General features: G+C 35.3%; 6 protein-coding genes and 1 pseudogene across 11 annotated transcripts in view; 3 read left to right on the plus strand and 4 right to left on the minus strand.

Moving 5' to 3' along the window:
- LOC104712555 (RING-H2 finger protein ATL5-like) overlaps positions 1-425 on the minus strand; it is a 1165-nt gene extending 740 nt beyond the window's left edge. The window contains exons 1-2 of one of the 2 annotated variants that reach the window (XM_010429475.2): positions 281-425; positions 122-189 (exon numbers count right to left, since the gene is read on the minus strand). In XM_010429475.2, the coding sequence (XP_010427777.1) occupies positions 122-189; positions 281-412 (200 nt within the window). In that variant the 5' untranslated portion in view covers positions 413-425. The remainder of the gene's footprint in view (positions 1-121; positions 190-280) is intronic. The other variant, XM_019229401.1, reaches the window with a different exon arrangement.
- LOC104712557 (V-type proton ATPase subunit D-like) lies at positions 933-2639 on the minus strand. 5 transcript variants are annotated; one of them, XM_019229403.1, is made up of 3 exons: positions 2437-2639; positions 2280-2348; positions 933-1933 (listed from the first exon to the last, which is right to left on the minus strand). In XM_019229403.1, exon 3 carries the CDS (start codon positions 1922-1924, stop codon positions 1139-1141), a length of 786 nt encoding a protein of 261 aa, XP_019084948.1. In that variant the 5' UTR covers positions 1925-1933; positions 2280-2348; positions 2437-2639; the 3' UTR covers positions 933-1138. The 5 variants fall into 5 exon arrangements, with proteins under 5 accessions (XP_019084948.1, XP_019084947.1, XP_010427781.1 ...); XM_019229402.1 differs by having other exon boundaries at positions 933-1936; XM_010429479.2 differs by lacking the exon at positions 2280-2348 and having other exon boundaries at positions 2437-2638.
- Positions 3177-6319, minus strand: LOC104712559 (citrate synthase 1, peroxisomal-like). Its single transcript, XM_019229400.1, has 12 exons — positions 6016-6319; positions 5686-5866; positions 5387-5472; positions 5205-5309; positions 5014-5076; positions 4825-4934; positions 4595-4714; positions 4357-4506; positions 4155-4275; positions 3945-4042; positions 3706-3817; positions 3177-3513 (listed from the first exon to the last, which is right to left on the minus strand). The coding sequence occupies exons 1-12, from the start codon at positions 6250-6252 to the stop codon at positions 3457-3459; spliced, it is 1440 nt and encodes a 479-aa protein (XP_019084945.1). The 5' UTR covers positions 6253-6319; the 3' UTR covers positions 3177-3456.
- Positions 9019-12189, minus strand: LOC104712560 (citrate synthase 2, peroxisomal). The gene is made up of 12 exons (XM_010429484.2): positions 11866-12189; positions 11585-11765; positions 11356-11441; positions 11039-11143; positions 10847-10909; positions 10652-10761; positions 10368-10487; positions 10145-10294; positions 9933-10053; positions 9726-9823; positions 9504-9627; positions 9019-9404 (listed from the first exon to the last, which is right to left on the minus strand). The coding sequence occupies exons 1-12, from the start codon at positions 12109-12111 to the stop codon at positions 9264-9266; spliced, it is 1545 nt and encodes a 514-aa protein (XP_010427786.1). The 5' UTR covers positions 12112-12189; the 3' UTR covers positions 9019-9263.
- On the plus strand, positions 13721-16947 carry LOC104712561 (serine/threonine-protein kinase HT1-like). The gene is made up of 12 exons (XM_010429485.2): positions 13721-14175; positions 14377-14451; positions 14540-14635; positions 14794-14879; positions 14966-15086; positions 15455-15534; positions 15678-15740; positions 15863-15981; positions 16147-16232; positions 16334-16455; positions 16551-16662; positions 16758-16947. The coding sequence occupies exons 1-12, from the start codon at positions 13822-13824 to the stop codon at positions 16854-16856; spliced, it is 1413 nt and encodes a 470-aa protein (XP_010427787.1). The 5' UTR covers positions 13721-13821; the 3' UTR covers positions 16857-16947.
- LOC104712562 lies at positions 17395-20639 on the plus strand (annotated as a pseudogene).
- The window catches only part of LOC104712563 (agamous-like MADS-box protein AGL1), a 4143-nt gene continuing 2617 nt past the window's right edge, over positions 26174-27699 (plus strand). The window contains exons 1-2 of the mRNA XM_010429486.2: positions 26174-26280; positions 26621-26892. Of these exons, the coding sequence (XP_010427788.1) occupies positions 26651-26892 (242 nt within the window). The 5' untranslated portion in view covers positions 26174-26280; positions 26621-26650. The remainder of the gene's footprint in view (positions 26281-26620; positions 26893-27699) is intronic.

Raw genomic sequence — 27699 nt, forward strand, 5'->3', positions numbered from 1 at the left:
ATAGCGTTTTTCTCTGGTTAACAATGTGCATATTTGTTGTAGTGGATATTTCAAGTTCTTGAAGATGAAAGATCTAAAAACTTTAAAACAAAATCAAAACAGAGGATGATGATGTAAGTACACAGTAGATGAAATCGTTGTGTTTGAGTAAGCGGTTGGAAGATCATCGAGCAAGCGTCTGTTAACTGTCTGAAAGAGGATACCGAAACATCAAACCGATGAGGAGGCTAACATATTCTTCTAGGAGTATATATGACGACAAGAACAAAACTTCACTTACTGAGTTACTCCTGGACCACGAGTTCTGCGAAGAGAAAGCAGGAACTCGCCAACCCGAGGTTCGTGTATCCGTATCATAACTATAAGTGGGTTGATTTGGAGCAGAAGAATAGCCATTTCTGTTGTTGTTCATAGCTGAGAGAATGGATGGCTTTCTTGTTCCAAATAAGAGGATATGATAAAGCTTTTGTACTGTAATACAGTTTATATTCCTTTTCTTGCACTGAGTTATTCTTTCTCCACTTATATGATTCCCTAAAAGCTGATAAACTAAGCAAGGAATATATGTCCTAGTATGTGATGCCATGTCTTGTCTCCTGAACAAGTATCATATGCACAAACCATGACCTAAATCTTAAACTGAATGTTATGTACAAGAATCAATACCATAAAAACTTGGTCCAAGATTGAGATATATTTCTATGAAGGTTCACAAAAGCCTTTTCATGTTTAGATTGCTACAATTTGAGCTTCACGAATGTAACCTGAATGAGCTCACTTGAAACAAATCTCCCAACTTTCTAAAATGGATTCTTAAAGTTCCTTCTATTCTCATCTTGCTACGCTTAACCCACCAATAATAGAATCCAACAGTAACTTTACTCGAGAAAGCACAAGAAAGATTCTACATTTGATTGGTCTTGAAACAGGGGAATTATCATTACCCAAAACAGTAACAATCACAAATCTCTTGAGGAAAATTGTAGCAAAGCACAATCCAAGATGATACAAATAAGTCATCTACATCAAATCCATTTTTATTTTGAAAACATAAATACGATGAAGAGAGTAATAATAAAGGCATGAGAGCGAGAACAGAAACCGAGCAATCACAAAAGGGACCGAAAGAGCCCACACCTTAGAAAATAATGTCTGTATCTTTCTCTGCACCAGCAGCGAGAAAGTCACGAGCAGCGTTAATCGAAATCCCTCTCTGCATAGAGATTCCTTCAAGAACCATATCCTCAGCAAACTCCTTAGCATTAGCTGCCTGTCGTTCGACTTCCCTCCTCTTGTATCCCTGAATCTTCTTCAACCTGAAGAAATCCTCTCTCTCGAGCTCATCAAGCTCTCCCTTGATGTAACTGATTGTATTCTCCAGCTTCGGCTTCACCACATTCTCCAAAGCGTTGACCCTGCGGTTAGTTGTCTTGATAGCTTCATCAAGCGTCAAGAAAGAAGTCTGGAGGGAAGCAAGCTCAACCAGAACTTCAATGGCTTTCACATAAGCCACACGGCAAGCTTGAACCTGCTGTCCACCTCTAGCTAAACCGGTCAAGTCATTCTTGGTCTCACCTTCAGAGAAGTGATCAAACTTGGGAAGCTTCACACCAGCAATATTCTCAGTCCGAGAACGAACCTTCAACGTAGCTTCTTTAACGTTCTCGAGGACAACATGTTTGACGTTCTCGCCAGCAACATACTTTACTTCAGTAAGAGCAAAAGAGGATGTCTTCATCATATCTCCCATGGATTCTTTTGCAGTAACGATTTTCTTGAGAAGTGCCCTAAACTGAACAGTCAAAGCATCACTCTTCTTCTTGAGGAGAGCATGACCTCTTGTGGCTCCAACAAGACGAGCTTTCATAACCCCAAGCATTGTAACAGTGGGAACCACATTCAAACGCGCGTTTTGGCCAGCCATCTTTCAAAACTACTGCAAGCAAAAGGAGATAAGATTAATTCTCTCTGGCCATTAAAACAACAACAACACACACACACAAACAAACTCATCATTGGCGACAGAGATCAACCATTAAATCTGGTAAATTCTGATTTTTACTAATCAGAATTGAACAAAAAGATTCACTTTGGAAGATCTTAGGCTAAAATCAAACAAGCAAGCACCCTAACCGTCATATCGAACGATCCATAAAGAGATCCATCAGATTTCAAATCATCTGTTCCCAGATTGATATCAAAGTTTACAAATTCAGATTTTTTAAAAAATTTATCTAATTCGAATCAAAGTCTACGACTTTTGAAGATGATATCGTTACCCAGATCCCCAGAAGATGGAATCCGGATCAGAGACTAGAACTGATCAGTCGGGATAATGGGATACACACCTAAATTACCCAGATTTCAATCGAAATTAAACTAGAGAAAATAGAGAGGAAACAGAGTGATGAGATTAGAGAGGGATGATGAGATTACCTGGGCCTCTGGAGAGAGACTATAATAAGAGGGGACTTCTTTACAAGTAAATCGCTGAGATAGATTTGGATACAAGAAGACAGAGATAGCTTTGGAGAAATTGAAAAAATTTGATATTTTTTAGGAACAGTGAGAAAGATCGTATTCGTCGACCTTGTCGCTCGCTGATCGTGGTGGAAAGAAAAAGGGGCTGTTTTTGTAATTAACTGTAACTTTGAAGGGCCTTTTTTATTTTATTCTTTGCTACTAAAATAAATAAATATAACAGCTCATCGCTTACGGTGGGGCCTACTTTCCTGTCTTAAACTAAATCTGGACCCGTTGTGGGCCCCACTTTTTTAGACGGTGAACTTTTTTTTTTTTTTTTTTTNTTTTGTGCAACGAGACGGTGAACTTGTTCTAATAAATAAAAGTGCTACACAACACTTTGCTAAATTATGATTCGGGGTTTAGGAGAAAATTAATTTGTCTCTAGGATATGATTTGGGTAGTTGATGATTTACAACTGAAACTAAATGTGATTTCTTAACTTGTGTATGAAATTAGATATAGATGCTTTTTTTTTCCTTTTAGATTTTTGTTTTTGTTTGAGAAGTATTAATTGTTGAAAAAGACCCTTATTGTTTGTCCACATGTATGATGTATCCTACATTACCCATCTCTTTTTGATTTGTTGTCTCTACTTTTTGTTAACTGTTTAATCGCTTCATCCTTAAACATCATATTCTTAAAGCATGGTATAGTACTATTATATATATTTATTTTATTTTATTTTTTAAATATATTTTCACAACTTATGTAGAGTTATAGACATACACACACATTTTATCTTAGACAATGGAGTTCTACTGACTCGAGGTCGGATCGGTTTGTCCTAATTATTACATATATTGTTTATATTGATATCTTTGCTCTCCGGCTCAGATTTATTGTTATTAGTAGTAGGATAGAGACTTGACCCAGCTAACGCCTTCTTGATGCATTCGAAATGGAAACTTGACCCAACTGATCTATTCCGAATCACTTGGCTCTTTCTCTCAGTGGCTGGTAGTGCCTTAGCCACACTCCGTTATAGACCTGTGTGTCAAAAGAAAAAAAGTGCATGTATGCATAACGTATTGATCCTTGACCTTGAGGCAAATTAACTTTTTTTACTCATTGATCTATCAAAAACTGTATGTATCTAATCTATTGTATAAGGAATAACCGATGAGCCAAACAACTTTTTTCAAAAGTCATTAATATATCAAAAGAGTGTATTAATTTTACCTGTTGGGGTCTCATGATCTTAGTCTCAGGATCATCTAACGACTCACGCCAGTGTGCCAAGTATCCAGCGATACGCACAGCTGCGATGAATGATGATGGGATTCCCATTGCCCTGTGTTTAATTTTTGCCCAATTTCATTTTTTTTAAACAGAAAGGAGAGATTCAGCTAAAGAAAGAATTCAATATATAGTAACTTACAACAACTCATTGCCTAGAAATCCTTTGTTATATGACTTACCTATAGATCAATCCAGTGTAGAAATCGACATTTGGGTAAAGCTTTCTTTTAATGAAATATTCATCAGAGAGTGCCGCCTTCTCTAGAGCATCTGCTACCTGAATACATCATCCACCAAATCTTTCTTAAACAACAACAATACATAAGAAGAATCACTCAAACAAATCATCAACTAGGGAGAGTTACGTGAGAAACAAGTTTCTAAAGTACCTCAGTCAGAGGTTCCCTTCCAACAATGGAGAACACTTCATTCGCCAGTTTCTTAACGATTTTTCCTCGCGGGTCGTAGTTCCTGTAAATGCGGTGTCCGAAACCAAACAACATCCTCTTCCTGCAAGTAAATAAATTTAACATATAGTGGACTAACACACCACAATCCAGATATACTTGTGTAGTCTTAGTATTGAGTTACCTATTCTTCACGCTTTCGATGAACCCCGGAATATTTTCAACACTCCCAATCTCTGTTAACATGTTAACAGTAGCCTCAACTGCACCACCATGAAGTGGACCATAAATGGCTCCAACACCTCCCGCAACAGCGGTATACACATCAACACCACTACATATACACATAACTTATTACTAAAACATATCTCATATATAACAGACTCATCAAATGAATCTCTAACCAGTGATAAAATAAGTACCTAGAGGCAAGATGGCGAGCAGCAGCAGTAGAGCAGTTCATTTCATGTTCAGCATGCAGTATGAAGATGACGTCTAACACTCGAGCCAACCGAGGATTAGGCCTGTAAGACTTATTGCCCCTGTAATCAAATGGACGATGAAAGAGTATTTATTGTTACCTACCACGTTTTGAAGCTAGTCAAATGCAAGTGTTCAATCAAACAAAGAGGGAAGATAGAGAGTTAAGTACATTGATTTCACCATATAGAGGAAATTTTCTCCAAAAGAAAGGTTGCTCAAAGGTTGAACAGGAGGCATGCCTAACTTCCTCAAATAAGCAGCTACTGCAATTGTTGGTGCCTGTAGTCACGTTATATTATATACTTAATTCACAAGTCCTGTTGTAGATTAAAGCACCATATCAGCAGACCAACAGTACCTGTCCAAGAATACGAACAATCTGTTTATCACGAAGTTCTTTTGACTTGTAAATACCTTGGCCCTGCACAAAATGAGGTTTTCCATCAAAAAAATTAGAGTAACAGAACAAAAAGTGAAGCAGAGCGGGTCGGGCATGAAGAAGATTTTCAGAAGATCTTAGTATCAAGAAAGCAGGATTGTAAAACTTACCATAAGAGAAGGATTTGCTTCAGGATAAAAGATGGAAAGTGCACTCATCCCAGTGACAAGAGCTCCTATTGGATGTACCTCTTGAGGCATGCACTGTATGATATCCTGTGAAAAACATTCAGAAATAATCTTAGATCGAGTATCCATAGAAAGCTAGCCAAGAAAGAGTAGAAGAAACTCACCAACACTCCTTGTGGCACAACTGAATTCTGTGAAATAGCAAACTGCCAATCAGCTAGCTGACTTTTAGAAGGAAGATTCCCATAAACTGCAAAAAGAAGAAGAAAAGGTAGTAAACTAGCTTGAGCACTAAGGGAGACAAAAAAAAAAATGGTAAATTTCTAGCTAGGGTTATCCAATAAAACATCAACTCTGTTTCACTTGCAAGACTGATCAAATTAACATTTGCTTTTCCATATGTTTATAAGCCTCAAAAATATTATTAACAACTACAAGAAGCTGATAGTTGAACAAGACTTACTCAGGAGATAGGTAACCTCAGTATAAGTACTTTTCTCAGCCAACTCTTCAATCGGGTATCCCCTATAACGTAGGGTTCCTTCTTCTCCATTGGTGGTAGAAATTGAGGATCGAACAGGAGCGGTGTTTACGTAACCAGGATCGTATAACTTAAGCCCCTTGTCACCTTTTCCTGTCGTTATCTGCATGCAAACTCATTTAACTTACACAAAATGGAATCTCTTCGTAGTACTACTAAGTACTAATTAAGGGCGACAGTGAAGAACCGGTGTACTCATTTTTACAAATCAAATCAGATGATCATAATAACAAGTCGTTAAGTAATAAATACCTTCTTGAGATCAACGGATTTCACGGTACCATGCTCTGAGACTGGGACTTGATACTTCTTTCCAGTACGTTCATCGACGATGGTCAAGTTTCCCTTGAGGGAACCATGCAGTGCAGCACTTGTGTGAGCTGATGTGCACCATGGCTTGATCGCCGAAAACACTTCTTCCAATCCCACGGTATCAGACACCTCCAAGTGCGCAGAGAGAACGGCTAATCGAGCGTTGGCTTTCTCCATTTTTCACCTCAAAGAAAGGAAGCGAAGTAGTAGTGATCAAGTGACTGTAATGAAGATTGATGCTAGGGACATCGTTTTATACTAGTGGCTATGTATTCGTTTCGCCACACATTTGTCGTAAATACTTTTGAGGGTATGATTGGCGTGAATCTACAGTGTTTTTTTCCGGTCTTTCAGTCAGAGTTTTGTGGCTTTTAACTACCTTAAAGTCTGTGACAGTTATGTGTTTTTTTTTGGTTGTATCTTTACTTTTTCCTTTCAAGTGTCACGTTCTCCAGGATTTGTTATTATTCTATAACGCCACATTTATACTTGTTCACGCTTCTCACGATCGTCTTCCTCGTTAACGTTTTTAAGTGGAAAAATATATTATTGGCAAATGGCAATGATTTACAAACTGACAGGACAACTCCGAGGCAAATTATAAATAGAGTGTGTAAACAAATTAAAACATTTTACATCACAAAATTAGCATAGTTGTTACCACTTGGTTGTATAGAATCTGCATTACATACCCACTCTAGAATATATTTTCAGTCGATTTGAAAGGATATATATGAATCATATGATTTGGTGGTTAACATTTTCCAAATTACTGTGATAAAATATAAATCTACAGCATAACAGCAATGTGCAATGTTTAACAGGAACAAGATCATCTTTCGAAATTTCCTAATAAAAGCGCGATTTATCAAAATATTAGTTATGGACCCGCGATGCACCGGTTTTGTTGAGTTTCTAATTAATAGTATAGATAATTGTAGAATATAAATTTATGTATGTTTATTAGGGGTGTTTATTCTTTTGTTTTTAGTGATGTGTGCATTGTTTATGTTTATGTATGCTTGTTTTTAAATTACATATTGTTACTATATATTGCTTTAAATTAGAATAATATATTATCAGTTTTTTTTTTATGTTAATTATTGAATAATAGAATATTTAAATAATTATTAACCAAACAATCATCCATTGTTTATATCACTTATGTTTATTTGATATATTAAAAATAAACTTATCCTAAAAATGAGTTAAAACCAAATTAAAATAATTGTTTAAAAACCTTATGCATAAACGTTTGATCAGTCTTCAATTCTTTGTTTCTTCCGTTGATCATCAATTGGTTCTCGACGTTCGTCATGTTTTTCACGTTTGGTTCCACGATTGACATTGTTCGAACTTGTCTAAACAAATAAAGACAAACCATTTTTATATGTTAAGTGAAATAATATATTGTACTTCCGTTGATCATCAATTAGTTCTCGACGTTCGTCACGTTTTTCACGTTTGGTTCAATAATTGACATTGTTCGAACTTGTCTAAACAAATAAAGACAAACCATTTTTATATGTTAAGTAAACAATATATTGTATTTAGCAAACATAACACATCATAATATATATGTTATTTACATTTGTTTGGTCTATAATCTCCGAGACTGTAAAAGTTTTATATGATGCATCAAAATCATATTTTTAACTTAAATTTTGAATAAATAAGTTTTCCCAACAATAGAATGCACACATGTGGAAACGTCTTCTAACTCATGTTCGTCCAACTCACTTTTTATTTATGTGAATAATAGAATAACCATTAATTAAATTTAAAATTGTAATATATTAATCCATACAATAAAATATTTTATATAATTTATAGCTCTTACGATTTCTGCAGTTGTTTCCGGTGATTTTTTCTGCACTTTATCAAATATAACAAAAGTTGTTGAGGCATCTCCATCATCCACTATTACTTCTAATAAATAATAATTCTGATAATATTTTGTAATAAATTATTATAGGGCCGAAGAAGACACCATCTTGTAGGAAGAGAAATATTTGATGCTAGGTTTTTTATGAAGTTTTGGAACAGGGTTTTCTAATGTTAGAATTTATACCACATTTTTTTTTTGTTCTTTTTGCTCTTAGAGATCTTCGTTTTGGTCTATAACATGATTATCTTGATTATTATCAACACATAAACTCGATGGTGTTGACTGCTTGTTAGTTCGAGCTACTTTTGATCTTGATCTTTTGTTGTAAATTCTACGGTTAATATTTTTGGATTAGATGGAGGTGTTTAAAAATTGTATAAGACAAATAGAATAAAAGTCCTTACCATCGTTTAAGTTGCGAAGTTATAATTTTTGAACCCTATATTTTGGTAAACAATGTTAAACAATAAAAAAAAAATTAAAATAATATGATGTCTATTATTCATAGATGTAAAAATAGTTAGGTGAAAGTAGTAGAAGATATATGTGTTGCATTATATAAATATTGTAATTACATATTGATTTAGTTTGGCTATCCATATATAAAGCTTAGTTAAATCCAGCCTTATATGAGGTTCATCTGCAAGTGTCTTTTCGACCATAGCAATCTGATCATCATTCATGATACCCTGTTTTCTTTTGCTAGCAAGATTTTCCGATCACTCATAGTTTGAATTGTCTCTTTAGTGTTCATGATTTTCTAGCGCATTTACGCTTTTGATTTGAGATATAATACCAATTAATATACATATTTATATAATAAGACATATGCTCAATTTTCTTAGGGTGATAGGTAATTTTTTCTTTTTTTGTTTTGTTTTTGGATTAGTTTTTTTTGTTTAGTAAATACTTTTTTAATTTTTTTCTAGCGATTAATTTGACAAATGTCACGATCATGTTAAGCATTAATCTGGACAAATATAAAAATCTTAGATATACAATTGATTCGTTAATGAATAAATTTGACATCAAACTTTATATAACAAGATAATATATGTCTTCGCTATAACAACATTATTATTCATATCATAGAAAAATTTAAATAATAACAACATTATCATTCATATCATAGAAAATTTTAAATAACAGACAATCAATAACAATGGGATGTATTATTAACTGTTTAAATGATGAGGGAAAGAAAACAACAGAGACTGTTGAGAAGACTCTCTTGTTTGGGTAGAGGTATCCCAATGTTTCCTTCTTTATTGGTGTGTACGTAGTAGTAGTAGGATTGAGACTAAAGCGCAGAAGATCCAGCTAAACGCCTTCTTGATGCATTCGAAATGGAAACCTGACCAAACTTATCCGAATCCGAATCATTTGATGATGTTCGTCCTCTCACTGGCTCGTAATGCCTCATCCACACTCCAGTATAGGCCTATCCAGCCACACAATACAATGAGCCACGAGCCAAAACAAAAACCTTTTGATCTATCTATCAAAGAAGTGTCTGTAGCTACAGGTAATGTATTTTTACCTGTTGGGGTCTCATGATCTTAGTGTCAGGATCATCTAGCGACTCACGCCAGTGCGACAAGTATCCAGCCATACGCGGGACTGCAAATAGGACTGTGAAGAATTCTGGTGGGAATCCCATTGCCCTGTGGTTTTTCCCATTTCAATTATCAACACACAAGATTCAGGTAAAGAACTAAATGGTTATAGGGTTTTTTCTCAGATGACTCAGCGGTGTCCTTACCTATAGATTAATCCAGAGTAGAAATCAACATTTGGGTATAGCTTTCTCTTAACAAAATATTCATCAGAGAGTGCCGCTTTCTCTAGGGCCACTGCTACCTGAAACATCATCCATCAAATAGTTTTTAAACCACAGTCATGTTATATAAGAAGGAATTTGACAAACCATATACTAGGAGAGACACGTGAGCACAAGGATCTACAGTACCTCGATGAGAGGATCCCTACCAACAATAGAGAACACTTCATCTGCCAGTCTTTTTATGACTTTTGCTCGGGGGTCGTAGTTTTTGTAGACACGATGTCCAAAACCTGACATCTTCCTCTTTCTGAGAACATGGGAAAGGGATATGACATTAGTGGCATGACTCATCACAATTGGGATTACTTGGTGCTTGTAGTTCTTAAATATTGAGTTACCTGTTCTTCACGCCTTCGATGAAATCTGGAATATTTTCGGCTGTCCCAATCTCTGCTAACATCTTAAGCACAGCCTCGTTTGCGCCACCATGAAGTGGACCATAAAGCGCTCCAACAGCTCCAGCAACAGCGGTGTACACATCAACACCACTGCAGAAACCCAACACTGATTTAAATACTCTCATAGTATTCTGAATTAACATCTCTAACCAGTGATACGTACCTAGAGGCAAGATGTCGAGCAGCAGCAGTAGAGCAGTTCATTTCATGTTCAGCATGCAGTATGAAGAGGATGTCCAGAACTCGAGCCAAACGAGGATTAGGCTTGTAAGACCTATTTCCCCTGTAATCAATGGAAGATTAAAGAATGTATCCTGTTAGTCTGTTACACACACGTTTGAAACTACAAACGGATCTAACTGACCAAAGCAGTGCACAAGTATTATGGCTAGCCTCTTCAAATGCAAGTGTTTAATCAAAGAAAGAGAGAAGATAGAATGGAAGTACATTGAATCCAGCATATAGAGGAAATTCTCTGAATAGGAAAGATTGGCTGAAGGGAGAACAGGAGGCCTGCCTGCCGTCCTCAAATAAGCAGCGGCAGCAATTGTTGGTGCCTGCAAACACGTTGTTAACCTCTTTCTAGTCCCGCAACTAATTCACAGATACGTAAAAGGAAACAAACAACAGACACAACAATACCTTTCCGAGAATACGAACAATCTGTTTATCACGAACTTGTTTTGATTTGTAAATATCTTGGCCCTGCACCCAGAGAGAACTTCTGTGAAATCAAGAACTCAAACAAATGGAGTAATGCGAATTGGCATAGACATTATCAGAAGAAAAAAACACATCTTAACAGTACCAAAAGAACAGGATTATAAAACTTACACTAAGAGCAGGATTTGCATCAGGATGAAAGATAGAAAGTGCACTCATCGCACTTACAAGAACCCCCATAGGGTGTGCATCATGAGGCATGGACTGTATAATATCCTGTGAAAACAATTAGAAATAGTGTTAGGTCGAAGATGCTATAAAAATCAGCATCAAAATTCTTTTACTAAGCATATACCACATAATCATATTCACAATGGTGAGTAAGACATAAAGCACTAATAGTTGAAATCCCACTTTGAAAAGAGATTGATATTGATACAAAGTTTGGAATTTGCACTAGTATGTGAGGAAAAGAGTAGAAATTTCACCAATACTCCCTGTGGCACAGCTGAATGCTGAGAAACCGTAAACTCCCAATCAGCTAGCTGACTTTGAGAAGGCAGATTCCCATACACTGCCAGTAAAAAAAAAAAAAAGAGTTATATCAAACCACAAACACGACAACACTAGGAAACACAATTTCCACCAAAAAAAAAAAAGATGAAACCTTTCAACGAGAATAAGCAAAGAAGAGATGATCAGAGAGACTTGACTTACTGAGGAGATAAGCAACCTCAATAAAAGTACTGCTCTCAGCCAATTCTTCGATAGGGTAACCACGATAACGTAGGATTCCTTCATCTCCATCGATGTAACAAATCGAAGATCGAACAGGAGCAGTGTTCAAGTAACCTGGATCATATAACTTAAGCCCCTTGTCATCCTTCCCCGTCGTTATCTTCACACCCAAAAAAACATGTAAAAATCCATCAAATTCCCATCTCCTATCATATTCATATGGTCAAATCAAATCATACTCGGGGATTTCACAATTCTACCTTTTTGAGATCAGCGGATTTAACGGTACCATGCTCTGAGACATTGACCTGATATTTCTTCCCCGTACGCTCATCGACGATCGTCAAGTTTCCTTTAAGCGATCCATGCGGTGGAGCAGTAATGTTAGCCGATGTGCACCATGGCTCGATCCCCGGCAACACCTGTTCCAATCCGACGGAGTCAGATATCGCCAAGTGCGCTGTGAGAACGGCTAATCGAGCTTTCACTCTCTCTGAAATCTCCATTCTTTTTTTCTTCACCTCAATTAATCCCAAAAAAAAATGAAATAAAATCAGAATTCAATTTTCAAACAAAGGAAGCGAAGAAGAAGAAGAAGAAACAATCCTTCCCATTTCCTAATTTTGGTATGAGCTGAGTATATTATTCTCTGCGGGTAAGAGTACTGAATACGGACGCGCGTTATCCGAAGATGGACGGTGATTTGATGATTCAGCTTAGATCAACGGATAACATTCTTCATCAAAAGTCCTGGGACTTGACTTTCGTTTCTGTAAACAAACGCGCGAACTGGCGGTGAAGACTACTCGCTCAAAGTGAGGGACAATTGTTTAGTAACACGAGCAACACGAGCGAGTGACTTTCGGACGCTATGTGGATGGATAGAGTTGATGTTGTCGATTTGGCGTCCTCCGCTTGCTAACTAAAAATATCTATTCGATAATGGGCCAATTTATTGGACTCAAATCCAGAAATTTAATTTTGAAAAGTATATAGGTCCGCCCACTCATGAACAAGAGAGATGGATTAGGCGTTTAGTTATGGTTCTAAACTCTTTATTTCTTGGTCCAATATCTAACAATTCAACTTTTAAAAGATTTTGAAATTTATATATACACTTAGTACAAACAATTATCAATAGTCTTTTTTTACTATACTCTAAAAAGAGAAGCCTAATCATTCGTATAAAAATTTAAATAAAATTAAAGGTATAACACATTTAGTATTTGATATTTCTGAAAATTGAATGCATTTAGATTTTTTTTTAATTACAAATTTTTTTTATTCGTTAATAGGATTTCATTCATAATACTCATTAAGATGGAATACAAATAGCTGGCACGGAAAACAATCCTTCCAGAGACTTAAGCCGGCGAGTACATCAACATTTCCGGAGACTAAGACCAAACAATGTGTGCTAATGGAAACAACCCGGACAAACAAATTACACAACATTCATTCATTACTTCCCGGAGCAGAATCAAATGATCCAAAAAAAAGAAAATTAAAACATAAATCTTATGATGACAATTAAAACAAATTTGAGGCAAGAAAAAACACACAACGGGTTAAAAATACAAATACAAGAATCTCTTTTACCACAAGTTAGAACCGAATAAGCGTGCCGTACAACCTTTTATATTGCTTCAATGAGGAGCTACCAGAACGGTGAGATACTACCAAAGCCTAGAGACATTCAAGAAGAACGACTCTTTAAAACAAGGAAAAAGATTCTTCACCTGAGGCAATTAAAGAGCAGTTGGAGACTAATTTAGTTTTAGCTGGTTCGATTTATTTTCAAAATATCTTTGTAATTTAAAGTGTTTCAATATTTTCCCACTCACACTTTTGGTCTTATTACTCCTTTTGTATCATTTGCTTTTCCACTAATCATGTTTGTTTGTTCCCTTAATTTGTTTATTCAAAAACAAAAAAGCAATTAGCCTTTATAATAAAGAAAGGGAAGTGTAATTAAATAGGTATAATTATAATTTTTAAAAATACTGTATGAGTGAGGATAACGAGTTATGATACTTCACCCGCATTAAGAGGCAAACCCTTAAAAGCCTGCTGATTGGTTGGGCTTTTTTTTTCTTCTTCTTTTGTTTTTAAGTTTTAACTTTTTCTTTTCGGTTGCCTGCTGCCGTTACAGTTCTCTATTTACAGCTCATATTGCTTGCGGCAGACTCACACAACAAGTCTTCCCTGTTGACAACATGACGATTGCTCCCAAATCTCCGGCGAGATTCAAGCTTGGGAGGCAGTCATCGCTTGCGCCGGAATCAAGAACCCCGATAGATACGCTAACGGAAGATGAAGACGACGAGTTGGCGGCGGCGGCGTCTTCGGCTGGGATCGTGGATCCGACGATTCGTCTAATGTATCTAGCCAACGAAGGTGATATCGATGGGATCAATAAGATGTTGGATTCGGGAACTAATGTCGATTACCGTGACATCGATGGCCGTACTGCTCTTCATGTCGCCGCTTGTCAAGGACGAACCGATGTGGTTCAGCTTCTGCTCAGCCGTCGTGCTAAGGTTGATACCATGGACCGATGGGGTAGTACGGTACGCGATTTTGAAAACTCCTTCTGAATTGAGTTGACTTCTCGTAGACTCAATAGTTCGTTTTGTGTTCGACGAATTGCCTCAAAGAGCATGTGTTTTTTTTTTTGCAATCCCCCAAAAATTAGGATGAGTGGTTGGGGAGACTTAAGTGGAGCGGATCATAATGATGTTAATAATTCGTGATTGATCTTATCTTAACAGCCTCTTGCAGATGCAGTGTATTACAAAAATCATGATGTGATTAAACTTTTGGAACAACATGGTGCAAAGCCTCCTGTATGTGTTGTCTTCCCCTCATAAGTCCTTGTATAGATGTTTATGAGTGTGCTGATTCATTTCTTTGGTAATCGTTTTGTGAATTTAGATTGCTCCTATGCATGTCCTTACTGATAAAGAGGTTCCAGAGTATGAGATTCATCCTACAGAGCTTGATTTTTCTAACTCTGTCAAAATTTCAAAGGTAGGTGGTTCCCTTGCACAAACTTTTTTTGATGCTGTTTTTTCATTTGCTTTCTTTCCAGATATATATTTTAGTAAGAGCTTTCGTTGGCAACAGCTTACTAGTTAAAGAATTGGGTATATTCACACTTGTTGTTACTGTCTGTGTTGGTCGACCAGGGTACCTTTCACAAGGCTTCATGGCGTGGAATTGACGTGGCTGTTAAGGCCTTTGGAGAGGAAATGTTCACTGATGAAGACAAAGTGTGAGTCAACAACACTTCATCGATTTCTTTGTATAATTGTATTAATTATTCGCTAAGGTTTTTTAAAATATCTTTCTTGTATCCAGGAATGCGTTTAGGGACGAACTTGCACTGCTTCAAAAGATACGCCATCCCAATGTTGTTCAGTTTCTTGGGGCAGTTACTCAAAGTACCCCCATGATGATTGTCACTGAATATCTACCAAAGGTCCTATTCTTTCTCAATCTGTATAACCACATTCAGAGGATGTGTGACTTCTCTAGGTTTACAAATTATCATCCTAGTTTCAAAAACCTGTAATGAACACTAGCAGTTGAAATCCTATAAACATTCTGGAAATACTGGGTTGAGGAGATCTCAAGAAGCTTACAAAATACAGACAACAGTTTTTAGCTAGTGCTTTGGTTATCTCGACAGTTGGTTAGATATGACATGAAGAATGGTGTTGATGTTTAATTGTAGACTTGTTGTTAAAGATGTTTAGATCTTCACCTCTGCAAACTGCTCAGTTTCATATTTTACTGCATAAAGCTATACTTCTATTCCAAGTATTAAATTAATATGTTTATTTCTAGGGAGATCTTCGACAATATCTAGACAGAAAAGGACCTCTAATGCCAGCGCATGCAGTGAAGTTCGCACTTGAAATTGCTAGGTTAAGTGGCTATTTTCTGTAATTTTTTATTTTTCTTCATAGTCATGCAGGTTCATATTAGTGCATCACCGGTTGCAATTAAACATGAATTCTGTTGTTGTGGCTTCTGATTATCTCTATGGTATCCCTTCATATATTTGCAGGGGTCTGAATTATTTGCATGAGCATAAACCTGAAGCAATAATTCATTGCGACCTAGAACCTCCGTATGTTTTCCTCTTGGCTGTATCAGTATAATTTATTTCATTGCACAGCTTTTTTGTATTGTACTTTATTTCATATATCGAAAAAATCCAAAAGGTTCTCATTTGTTCGAGTAAGAGAACAGAAACATACTGCGGGATGATTCGGGGCATCTGAAAGTTGCAGACTTTGGAGTTAGCAAGCTGCTGGTTTTTAAGAAGACAGTTAAAAAGGACAGACCTGTTACATCATTGGACAGTTCTTGTAAGTTCCCTTACCTGATAATATTAAAAAACTGCTCTAACTAGTTGTGTATGTTGATGTCCTCAGCTAGCTTTTCTTGTATAAAGCTAGATTACCACCAATCTAATGGTTGCTTGGGATGGGTTTATGCTGATGTTACTCTTGGTTGTTGTTTTGGCTAAGCAGGGCGATATATGGCTCCAGAAGTTTATAGGAATGAAGAGTATGATACAAAAGTAGATATTTTTTCTTTCGCTTTGATATTACAAGAGGTAAAGCAACAGAGAGAGCTATGAGGCTTCTTAATTAAGTTTTGTGTGTTACACCATTGATATCAAGTATGATGTTGAGAGTATTAAACAAATTTTAACAGATGATAGAAGGTTGTGTACCATTTCATGAGATAGAAGAAAGCGAAGTGCCTAAAGCATATATTGAAGATGAACGCCCACCATTCAATGCTCCAGCGAAATCATATCCTTTCGGGTTAAGAGAGTAAGTTTATTGAATAAGTAATCCTGTTTTTGAAACAACATTCATTCATGGCTCCACTATTGAAAGCCAAAGGATCTCTCTTTCTCTACTGGCAGGCTAATCCAGGATTGTTGGGACAAAGAAGCATCAAAAAGACCAACGTTTCGAGAAATCATCTCTGCTTTGGAAATTATAAGTGATCGAATTGCACGCAAAACGAGCTGGAAGGTTACTCATTCTTTCTCTCTCTATATATATATATCACACACACACACACGCTCAAATTAGTAAATCTGAGACGGTTAAATGGTGAATACGAATAGGTGATGGTAGGAAGATGCATTCCAAGGTTCAGATTGTTTAAGAAGCGAGATTATGTGAATCCAAGTAGTAACCGTTCATCAAGCTCAATCACAAGATGAGACTCCTCCAGGCTCCAATATAGCTCTGGTTTGTTTGCCGTAAAAAGGAAAACAATGTCAAGTTCTCTTTTTTTTTTTTTTTTTTTTTTTTTTTTTTTTTTTTTTTTTTTTTTTNTGGTTTTGTTTTTCTGAATGAACATGGTGTGTATTAATATAATTATGCTGTGGTAATGAGATCTCTTAGCTAATTCGAGTTTTGTATAGTGTAATTAGTATTTGGATTAGTTAGGAGGTTAAGTTACACAATTTGAAATTCTTTTCTTTAACTTGCGTCGTAAAAAAAAAAAAGAAGTAGACCACCTCGAGCCGATAAAAAAGGTGATTGCTACCCAAAAATATAAAGAGTGTCATAATGGAATCGTCCTATTTTTTTTTTTTTTTTTTTTTTTGGTTTTTTGAAAAATCTGTGGAGTACTACTTCTACTTGTCAGTTCTCAGTCTTACGTCAAATCGAATCTGTAGAATTTTGACTAATGTAACACAAAGCTCTGACAACTTTTACCTACTACTGTTTTACAGCTATATCGTATAAAATAGAAGGTCGTAGTAGTAGTAGGGGGAGGTTAGTACTAGTAGCAGAATCAGAAGGCAAGCAAGCGGCGTGAGGGGGAAGGCCTAAATCTAATGGTTAGACTCTGAAATCAGCTTTTTTTGGTTCAGCTGCCGTCTCCTCCATCGCTTTCAGCTCCATTAATTTATTATATATATATAAAAAATTGAATTGTTCATTCATAAAAAGCTGCAAAAGAATAAATACACGTAAAAGCGCCATTAATATAGAGAGAGAGAGACTCTAGAAGCGGGAAACTCTGAAACATCTTTTCTCACTCATCATCATCTCCTCTGGTTGGTCGTTCTCTTTGCAAGACTTTGTATGATTCCATGGAGGTTGAACACCGAGGATTCTCCATCAGGTGCGTGTCTAATATTTTGGTCTATTATATAGCTTTGCGTTTTTTTTTTTTTGTGAATTTATTATATGTATTTGTTGATTATGGGGGTAATCGTAGAGAGTACACGCGTAACGTAAGGAGTGTTCAAGTACGAAAATGTTGGCCCTTCTCCGGAGATATCACCGGTGATCTTATTCATTCTCTTCTTCCTCCCATCACCGTTTCCAAGTTCCGGTGGTGGTCTCATGAGCTAGCCTCGCTTCTTACGAAATCTCCTCCGGTTGCGACCGATCCTATCTCTTGTCGTAAGGCCAATGCTAAGTCTAAACCGTGTAAGAAGCGCTCCATCGTCGAGATTTGCGCGGCGGCGCCGAAGATTCAGTTACCGCTCAGAGATGATGATTCCGACGACGTCTTAATCGGTTCAAAGAGAAAGAGAGCGAGAGAAGATCTTGTGGTGCAGACGAAAAAGACGATTCAAAGCAACAAGTCCAAAGATTCCGGTGATCGGAATTTTGCTAATAAGGTTAATCATAATATGTCATTATAATTTTAACTTTTTAATCTGTTAGGCTAATTACAGATGGTGTTATGATTAAACTGAGAGAAATTTACTAATTCGAGCTTCTCTATGTGACTTTGGCTTTGTATTAATTTAGCTCTTTTTACTAAGTTATGTGACCGTATCCACATGTAAACTAACACTAGTGAGTTGGTGTGCATTCAGGTTGATGATGATAATAACAAAGAAGAAGCTCCAGAGAAAATGGATGGAGTTGGGATATGCAGTCTTGGGATTGAAGAAAGCTCTCGTGTTCTATCTTTCAGTAGCAAGGAAGCCGGATCAGTCAGTATAGATCATGATCCTGAGTTTCAGTTTCCTGCAATTTTTAAGGCTAAACGAAAAGTTAGTTTTGTGACTAGTCCTGATAAGTCGAAAACTCGGTGTGAGAGGCATCATCATGTTTGGTTTTCTGATCAATGTGGAAGTCCTTCTCAATTGAAGGAAATTGCTGCCTCTTTGGAAATCTGCTGCTTGGAAATGAATAGGTTGACTCTCTCTTCTTCTGAGGATCAGTCATCTGTAGATAACAAGCAAGCGAAGCCTATGTCAGATGATCAGACCAGTGCTGTTAGTGTTATGCATCTAAAATCTAGGCAACAAGTCAAGTTTCATCAGCCTGCGGTTTCAGAAAGACAATCAAGTCATGCTCAACCAAAATCTGACTTGTCTTCTTTTCTTGGACTACATCTTAGTTCACAGGAAAGAGTAAAGGATGCATTGGATTTGGAGAGAGAGGGACATTTGGTTCAACCTATTCAGTCGTTTATCTCTACTTCGAGTGATAGTCCGTACAGAAGTTGTTCTGCTTTTTCACCAAAACCTGCTTCAGCTGATATGCATTACGGAACATTGCCTTACCAATCACCGTTTGATCCACTTCTAGTTGAATGGATGCAAAATTCAGTTTTATATAACAGACAAAGGCATGTGGGAGAGGCGATCTTAGGGTTCCCTCTAAATTTACAAGGTGGCCTAGTTGATGCAACTGGAGAGAGTTGTAGAAGTTTTGATCGGTCTGGTTTATGTACTGGTTCCTCTACATCTGCATCTACAGAAGAAGATCTTTTGCTTGGAAATGTAGTGGGCTTTTCCATTGAAAAGAAGCATTCAACTGAGCCAGCACTTGCCAAAGACAGTGCAGTGCATAACGAGAAACGCCACAAGTACTTTCCTGCTAGGCTAGGCCTTGATGAGACCTTTACAGAGAAAGCGTATTTCACAAACCCTGATGATAAAGAGTGCGGTCACACTGTACACTCATTGGTTTCTGGAGTCAATCCGAGGAGCCATGCAATCGATATGTGGAAGCAGAATGGTCTGAATCAGAACCTAGACAACAGAAATGTGATTTCAAAGCGTGATGGTTTGTATCTACAAAACTCACAAGCAACAATGCGGCTGATGGGTAAAGATGTTTCTCTCGGAACAAGTTACTCAGGTACGGTTAGAACAGGCGAGAGGATCATTGCACCGGATGCTTCTACAGTTTACTCCTCTCTTGGGAGCCATACTCACCAGAGCTTGCTATGGCGTAGGACAACACTTGAAGTTTCAGAAAATTATTCAACCACAACACTGGATAAGAGTTGGAGCCAAGCTTTGCTACATGATATTTCAAAGGATCCCTTTCCTCTGTCTTGTGAACCACATGTCAGCTTGGCTTCTCAATCAAGAACAGATGTTGTTCCTAATTCAGGGTTTCCTCCCACAATCATGAATTCATGTTGCTCACTCGCGTCTTTTCCATTGTCTGATAAGGATCTCAGCTTCTATGGATATGGTTTAGGGGAACCAAACAGTTTCGCATTCAGCCAGCAACAACTACCGTTTCCATCTATTTACAACAATGTGGATATTGGTCTCATACCAGCTGATGCTAGAAAACCACCTTTCGGATTGCCTTTCTCCTGCCCGGATTCTACTAGACGGTCACAGGCTCCTTGGCCTCAAAGTTCATTTCAGAGCTCTTGTTCTGGCACATCAATTCCGTTGAGCAACAACAAGTGTCCTTCTATGGGTCCAAGTCATCTACTTATATAAACGTTAATGGAACAACAAATAAGCGGGTAGCGTCATCTGTAGAGGAATGTTCAATGAAGAACCATAAAATCCCCAAGTTGCCAGTGCAAGGTGGCTTAAATTACGGCGGGAAAGATTTCTTTGCAGGCCAGCAAATTAGGAAATGACAATTCTAGAAGTTTAAGAGGTAAATAAAATAACCTTCTAATTGGTTAGCCATCCCTGGAATGTTTTGCATCTATAATTGTGTGGTTTTGTAAGCTATGTTTTTCCTATGAGATTATTAGTGAGTGTTGCATTTACACTTCTTTTGACAAATTTAAAAGCCTTAATGAGCTGATCCAAATCCGCTAACCTTTTTTTTTGTCCACACACTGTTATATTTGGAACCTATCACCCGTTAGGTAGTAAGTATTACTTGTAAATGATTGTAACTTGCATCTAATAGAAACAAAACTAGAGAGATTAGCTGGTGGAGCCGTGGAGGTACGTAATTACCATAATTTTGTTCGCACAAAGATCAAGCAAAACACGAGTAATTCCAAAAGTTTGAAATGACTTACCACAATTAAAGATAAGTTTTAACCTATTAATCATGCATTATGTGAATAAATAAAATGCAGTTTTACTAGTACTAGGAAAGGCAGGGAGTTATGGAGCAAAGAGAGTTTCTATTCGTAAACAAGTAGTTAATGTGGAATGTGTAAAAACTTAAAAGGGTTGTGGATGATTATGACTATACGTTTGATTAGTCACCATTTGTAGAAATTCCTTACTTTCTTGTCCCCTCGATAAGTTGTCGGCTCATAATTTCTTTTCTTCTATGTTGATTTCTATATCTCCCCAAAATATAACCTAAAAAAGGTTTAAGTATCCATATACATGCCGCAATGTGATCTACCACACTGAGAAAATCGAAAATAAGATGGACTTGACGTATATCTCTATATTAGTAAAAAAGAAGTACAAAACTGAATTTGGGTCGGGTCAAAATTAAAATAAATTCGAAATTAAACATTTGTATACTTAGAAATCGAATCATTTGTTGGGTATAGATATAAACCTGAAAATCAAAAAGCAATAACTAATTTTTATAAAATGAATTAATTTTAGAAAACAATAATTAGTCAATATTTATGGAAATTGTTTCATGTTGTTACCATAAAAATCAAGCTATTAAAGTTAAAATTGTATATATAATAAAAACATATTTATTTTAGTTATACAATTTGAGATATTTATGGAAACAATAATCAAATTTTATATTACCAAATCATCATTTATTTCAAATTTTAGGAATTTCCTAAACAAAACTATGCTTATAAATTCCAATTACTACATATGGAAGAAATGCTTAATTTGAACAATTTAATAAAGAATATTACACATATATTCTAATTTAATTTGTTTATTAATTATAGCCAATGATAATAAATATAATAAATATGGCTTGCTCACAGATATATTTTTGATTCGAAATCCAAACTAACTTAAATGTGTATGACCTCTATATATATCATCTTATTAGCAAACAAAATATCACACATCTCCATTGTTTCTTATGAGAGCTTTTGTATAAAACATCTCATTATCAAGCAAAACAAAAACGTTTTGTTTATTTTTTTTTTGTTATAAGAACATTCATATTTTATGTCATTTGTTTGTGAGTATACTAATCATGTAATCTGTTGTGCAGCTAATCCTAAACAACGCAAACATATCAATTATGATTGACATGCTCAAGATTTATGCTTTCCTTTTTTTTGCCTGATTATTTTTTTGTTCTTTTTTTTAATTAACTTTTCAAGTTTAATATGATAACAAATATTTAAGATGACTTTTTTTTTGTCTTCTTATCAATGTATATAATTTCTCTTGATAAATGCATGAGATTCATGATCATGATAATATGTTCTTAGAGATGGAAAAAATATTTCTTTGTTTTGCATTTTAACTTTGTGCCCACCATTTTATTACTTATATAAATCATATATATTTGAATAAAAATAAAAATTACCTTGATTTTTTGGCAGATCGAAGTTCTATGTGTCCTTGCAAGTTGCAACAACGAATTGGCAAACATGAATTCCAGCTGAAATGGATTTATTTGACTCAACATCATATACAAAACAAATGAAATCAATACGTAAAAATGGAATATGTATCAAATTTTTTGCCAAGCATGACACATTATCTATCTTCTACACGTTTTGCCTATAAAAAAACAAAACAGTATTTCAGTGGCAATCACTTATTAATCATAATATTTTATATTATTCATATTAAACTTTGAAAACTAAACTGTTTATGAAATCATTTAAAGTAAAATAAAATTACCTCACTTGGATTACATAATCTATATAGGCTTTGTAATATTACTTTGAGAACAAACAATGACCAAATATATGTAATAACACTACATTATTAAAAACTGATCCAAAAATATAAATTGATATATTTTTTTGATTAAAATTTCTGCTGTATTATAATCCTATGTTATAAGGATTTACAGTATCTATAATATCCTTACAAATTTACTTCTCAACAACATTATTTTTCAAAAATTAATCAAATCTAGCAAATCTAATATATACATATAGGATTTCTATAAAAGTGTATAGATAGTGTATGAGGAAGAAGGATAAGGCTGAATTGTTGGAGAAGATAAAGAAAGCTGACTTAGACAAACAAAACCGACTTACAACTACGAAACGTGCTTAAGGTGTATGGGAAGTAGAAGCTCCTAAGATAAAAGCTAGAAATGGTAAAACGTCGTCAATCATCCCAGTGAAGAACCCAGTGAAGAAGGAGAAGGAGAAGACTCTAAAAGAGCCAGCATTGGACTGGTCAGCCCTTACTCTATGCCCTGAAGCTCCTCCAACCTTATTCAGTTCATGCCAAAAGAAAGAGAATCAGAAACCGTCTGCATCAAAAGTATCTCAGGCATCAAAAGGATCTCAGGCATCAAAAGGATCTCAGGCGGCGACTATTGAAAGTCAGCAAAGGGAAGTTTCACAGGTGGTCAGCATAAGGGAAGATTTGGACATATTTATGCGGCTGCATTTTGAGTTTTAGGACTCGACACTAGAAGAATGGAGGCGGCTCGGGGTGAAGAAAAAGTTTCACTCCAGAACAGCTTGCAAGACATGAGAGAGACTGCCAATGCTATCGTAATAAAGGCTAGAAAAGATTTTGAAGAAGATGAGAAGAAACATGAGACTGTGGCAATGATCAAGAATCGGATAATTTTTATGAATCGGATAATTGGTTTGCAAAACTCACAATCATAAGGTTGGATGGTTAGGATTGATATTTTTATGAATGCGATCTTTTACGGGTTGGTCCGTCAAAATATATTGTGATTGTGTATATTTTGCAAATTCATATTTTTATGAATACAATCTTTTAGTGGGTTGTTCCGTTAAAATATACACTATGAGTGTGTATTTCTTACAAATATATATTTTTACGAATGCAATATTTTTTTGATTGGTCCATCAAAATATATACTATGAGCGTGTAATTTTATAAGTACATATTTTTAAGAATGCAATGTTTTATGGGTTGTTCCGTAAAAATATACATTGTGATTGTGTATTTTTTAAGAATACAATCTTTTACAAATTGGTTCGTCAAATATATATTGTAAATGCGTATTATTATAAATGTGTATTTTTATACGAAAAAATGTTTTACTGGTTGGTCCGTCAAAATATATGTTATGAGTGTGTGTTTTTACAAATAAAATCTTCTACAATATTTTACGTATTCCAATTTCTACTATAAATCAAATTACGTATTAATGAATATTCCCCGTGCTGTAGCGTGGGTCCGATCCTAGTATACATATATATGATCAATTAAGTTCTCAATAAAGAAATGGTGCAATTCTAATTCACAAGTTTAACTTTAGCATTGCATGTCATTACAAGTACTTATTGACTAAGAAACAAGTGTTTACACCGCAAACCTTGCAAATTATATAATCTCAATAAATGGGATAAACTCATATTCAAGATTCAATGTTTCTACATATATATGGACACACGGAAGATTAGTTACGTATTCTAGTAGGTTAGTCTTTCTCATATGTGCGAGAAGATTAACCACCCATAGACATAGTAATATCTTTGTCAAATTCTTTAGTTTCACATATGACTCTTCTCCTCCTGAAATTAATCTCTTAAAATTAACCTTAAAATATAGAATAATCGGTTAAATTGTAGTTTAATACTACGTACACTTTTTTTTTTTTTTTGTCAAACTAATACTACGTACACTAAGTTTATTTTTTTAGGAAAAATCGTTTGAAATTGACGGTTATGTTCAAATTTTTTGAATCATGAGCGATGTCCAGATACTCCGAATTGAAATTATATGTCTAATCAACGTTGTTGTCACTCGATGACCCACGGCAAAAAAGAAAAGACTAATATGATTTCATTGGTCTGGATTTTTTGGTGGAATGTAAAACTAAGAGGGTGCAAGACTAAGAAATCCAAAATGTTCACAGGGGGCTCAAATAAAAAGAATAAAAAAGAAGAAGGATGAAAAGCACAATAAACAAGTTGTTAATACGCCTATTTCCCATAAAGGATTCAGGTACTAGGAGAAGTTGAGGCAAGTTTCACATGCATGTCCCTGTCATCATCATTTCTCCAATATTATACACCGCACCTACGTCTCTATGTGTCTATCTTGGCTTCGACTTTTTCATGAATAATTTTAAATTCTTGTTTTATTAATATTTTACAATTTTGTTCATTTGAGATTCCAATCCATCGGGGACATTTGTATATTGCGTTTAAATTCCCTTACCATTAACTTTGGTTTAAAAAACGATTTCTAGAAAATTCCTTGAAAGGTTGCAACAATTTTTTTTTGTTCCTTTTAAGTAACACTTGATTTTATGTTATTTCAGGGTTATCCTCTCAAGTAATCTTGCAAAAGAGAGTTCGTTAACATAACTCTTCATGATCATTATTAAAGTTTACTTATCAAGAAAATCTTGCTCAACACTAAAAGAATACCTTTTAAACTGATATCATATTATCTCCAAGTTGGCTTCGATTAGACTTGGTTTGGTTTGGCTTATATAAAATATACCCCATTCTAGAAATTTGAATCTGATTGTTATCAATCAAAACACATATTGTATATAGATAGATATAGAGAGCTATATATTATAGGAGGAGCATCTTAATGGGTAACGCAGAAGGGTAAAAAAGGAAGAGAGAAAAGGTGAGAAAGATTACCAAAAATGAGGGAGTTTCCAAAAGATGGTTCTGATGAGAAAACAGAGCCCCCATCCCTCTCTTTTTTCCTCTTCCCATGAAAAAAATTGGATGGTCCTCCTTCAATGTCCTCCACCTACTCCTCTCCTCTCTCTCTCTCTCTTTTCTTTCTTACTAGTATTATTAACCAATTACTGTACATTATATAATTTCTCTTCAATTTCTGTAAAAAGAAAAAAAATACACATCTCACTTATAGATACTATATCTATTTATATGCATGTATAGAGAATAAAAAAGTGTGAGTTTCTAGCTTTGTTGAGTATATATATGTAGACAACTGTTAGATATTATTATTGGGTCTATTCTTTTTTTTTTTCTTTTTTTTTTCTTACATTTGGTGTATAAATATATTTCAGCTCAAAGAAGAAAACTACTCATCTTCTGTTTTCAGCAAGTAGGGTCTTAACTCTTTAATACCTTCAAAGATAATATTCCTTCAAATGAAACTCATAAACCAAAACAGAAAATTACAAAAAGAGATATTTTTCAAGAACAACATAATTAGAAAAGCAGAAGCAGCAGTTAAGTGGTACTGAGGTAAAATAATAATAAAAATATATAGTATCTCTTCAGTCTTCAGGAACAGTTTCTCCATTACCACCCACCGTCTCCTTTTTTTTTGCTGATCTATCATAATCTTGACAACTCAGGTACGGTAATATATGTAGTATAGATTAACCCTAAAACTAAAAGATTTATAATCACAATTTCTTTCTTTCTCATTTGAATCTCTGATTCTTGTGTTACCTATTCAAGGGCTTGGTATATATCTTTCTTGGTTACAGATTTATAGCATAGAGAATTTATCATTATATATAGATGAAGTAGATTTTCTAACCCAAATTTCTTTTATCAATGTTTTTTTTTTTCCTTTTTCACAACTTGATCCCATATTCTTGATCTATTTCTTGGTTATTCTTGATCTGCAAAGAGATGTATCATCAAAGATTAATTAGCCTTCTCTCTCTCTCTCTCTCTTTATATATGTAGGTGCGTGTTTTGATTCATTAATTAGGTGATATGATAGGAGGATCAATGGAGGAAGGAGGAAGTAGTCACGAAGCAGATAATAGCAAGAAGATAGGGAGAGGAAAGATCGAGATAAAGAGGATAGAGAACACGACAAATCGTCAAGTAACCTTCTGCAAACGACGCAATGGTCTTCTCAAGAAAGCTTATGAGCTCTCTGTCTTGTGTGATGCCGAGGTTGCTCTCGTTATCTTCTCCACTCGTGGCCGTCTCTACGAGTACGCCAACAACAGGTACGCTTCTCTTGCACTTTCTTGATCTTTCTTAACTTCTTGATTTACTAAAATAATCTCAGTTTAAAATGATGTGGAAGTGGAGTTTGAGAGTCAAGATTAGGGTTTATGTTATATTACAATCCTGGATTTACACTTGTTTTTTTAAATTAATATCTTCATATATAGCTAGCTAGCTAGAGTTATCATTCTCTCTCTCATTTAAAACTCTCCCACATATACACATGTGTATATATGTGTGTGTGTTTGTATATAGGCAAATGAACAAGAAGAGATAAAGCTGTCATGTCAGCTTCTTTCTATACGATACTCAAATTTTGACGACGACGACCCATCAAATTTCTTTCTTCAATTATAAGTAGGGTTTCATCAGTTGGGTTTACGACACGAATTAACGTATATGGAAATAATCAAGACTTATGTAACCCTCTGTCTAGTGAAACTTGGGACAAAACCTAATGGCTAATAGTATGAGTTGTCACTAGCTAGGATCCCTTCAATCATTTAATATTTTTGAGTTGGTCTTATATGTGATTGATAATCCTATCTTTGGGTGCACATTTGGATTTTCAAATTGTATTATTTCTACACAACAACATTATATATACTTTACATTTTTAATTTAATTTAACCAACGTTGTAGTTTAAGGGCCGCGACATTAGGTATAATAATCTATATGCAGTCTTAGGTTTGGTTTTCCATTCTAAAAATGATGATAGTTGAAAAAGTCCTTCAAAGTTCTGACAGTAAAAACACACAGATGAACACTCGAATTAGTCATCAAATGTAATATTATGCAAATAATA

Source organism: Camelina sativa, chromosome 9, assembly GCF_000633955.1.
Source record: "Camelina sativa cultivar DH55 chromosome 9, Cs, whole genome shotgun sequence".
Classification (NCBI taxonomy): Eukaryota; Viridiplantae; Streptophyta; class Magnoliopsida; order Brassicales; family Brassicaceae; genus Camelina; species Camelina sativa.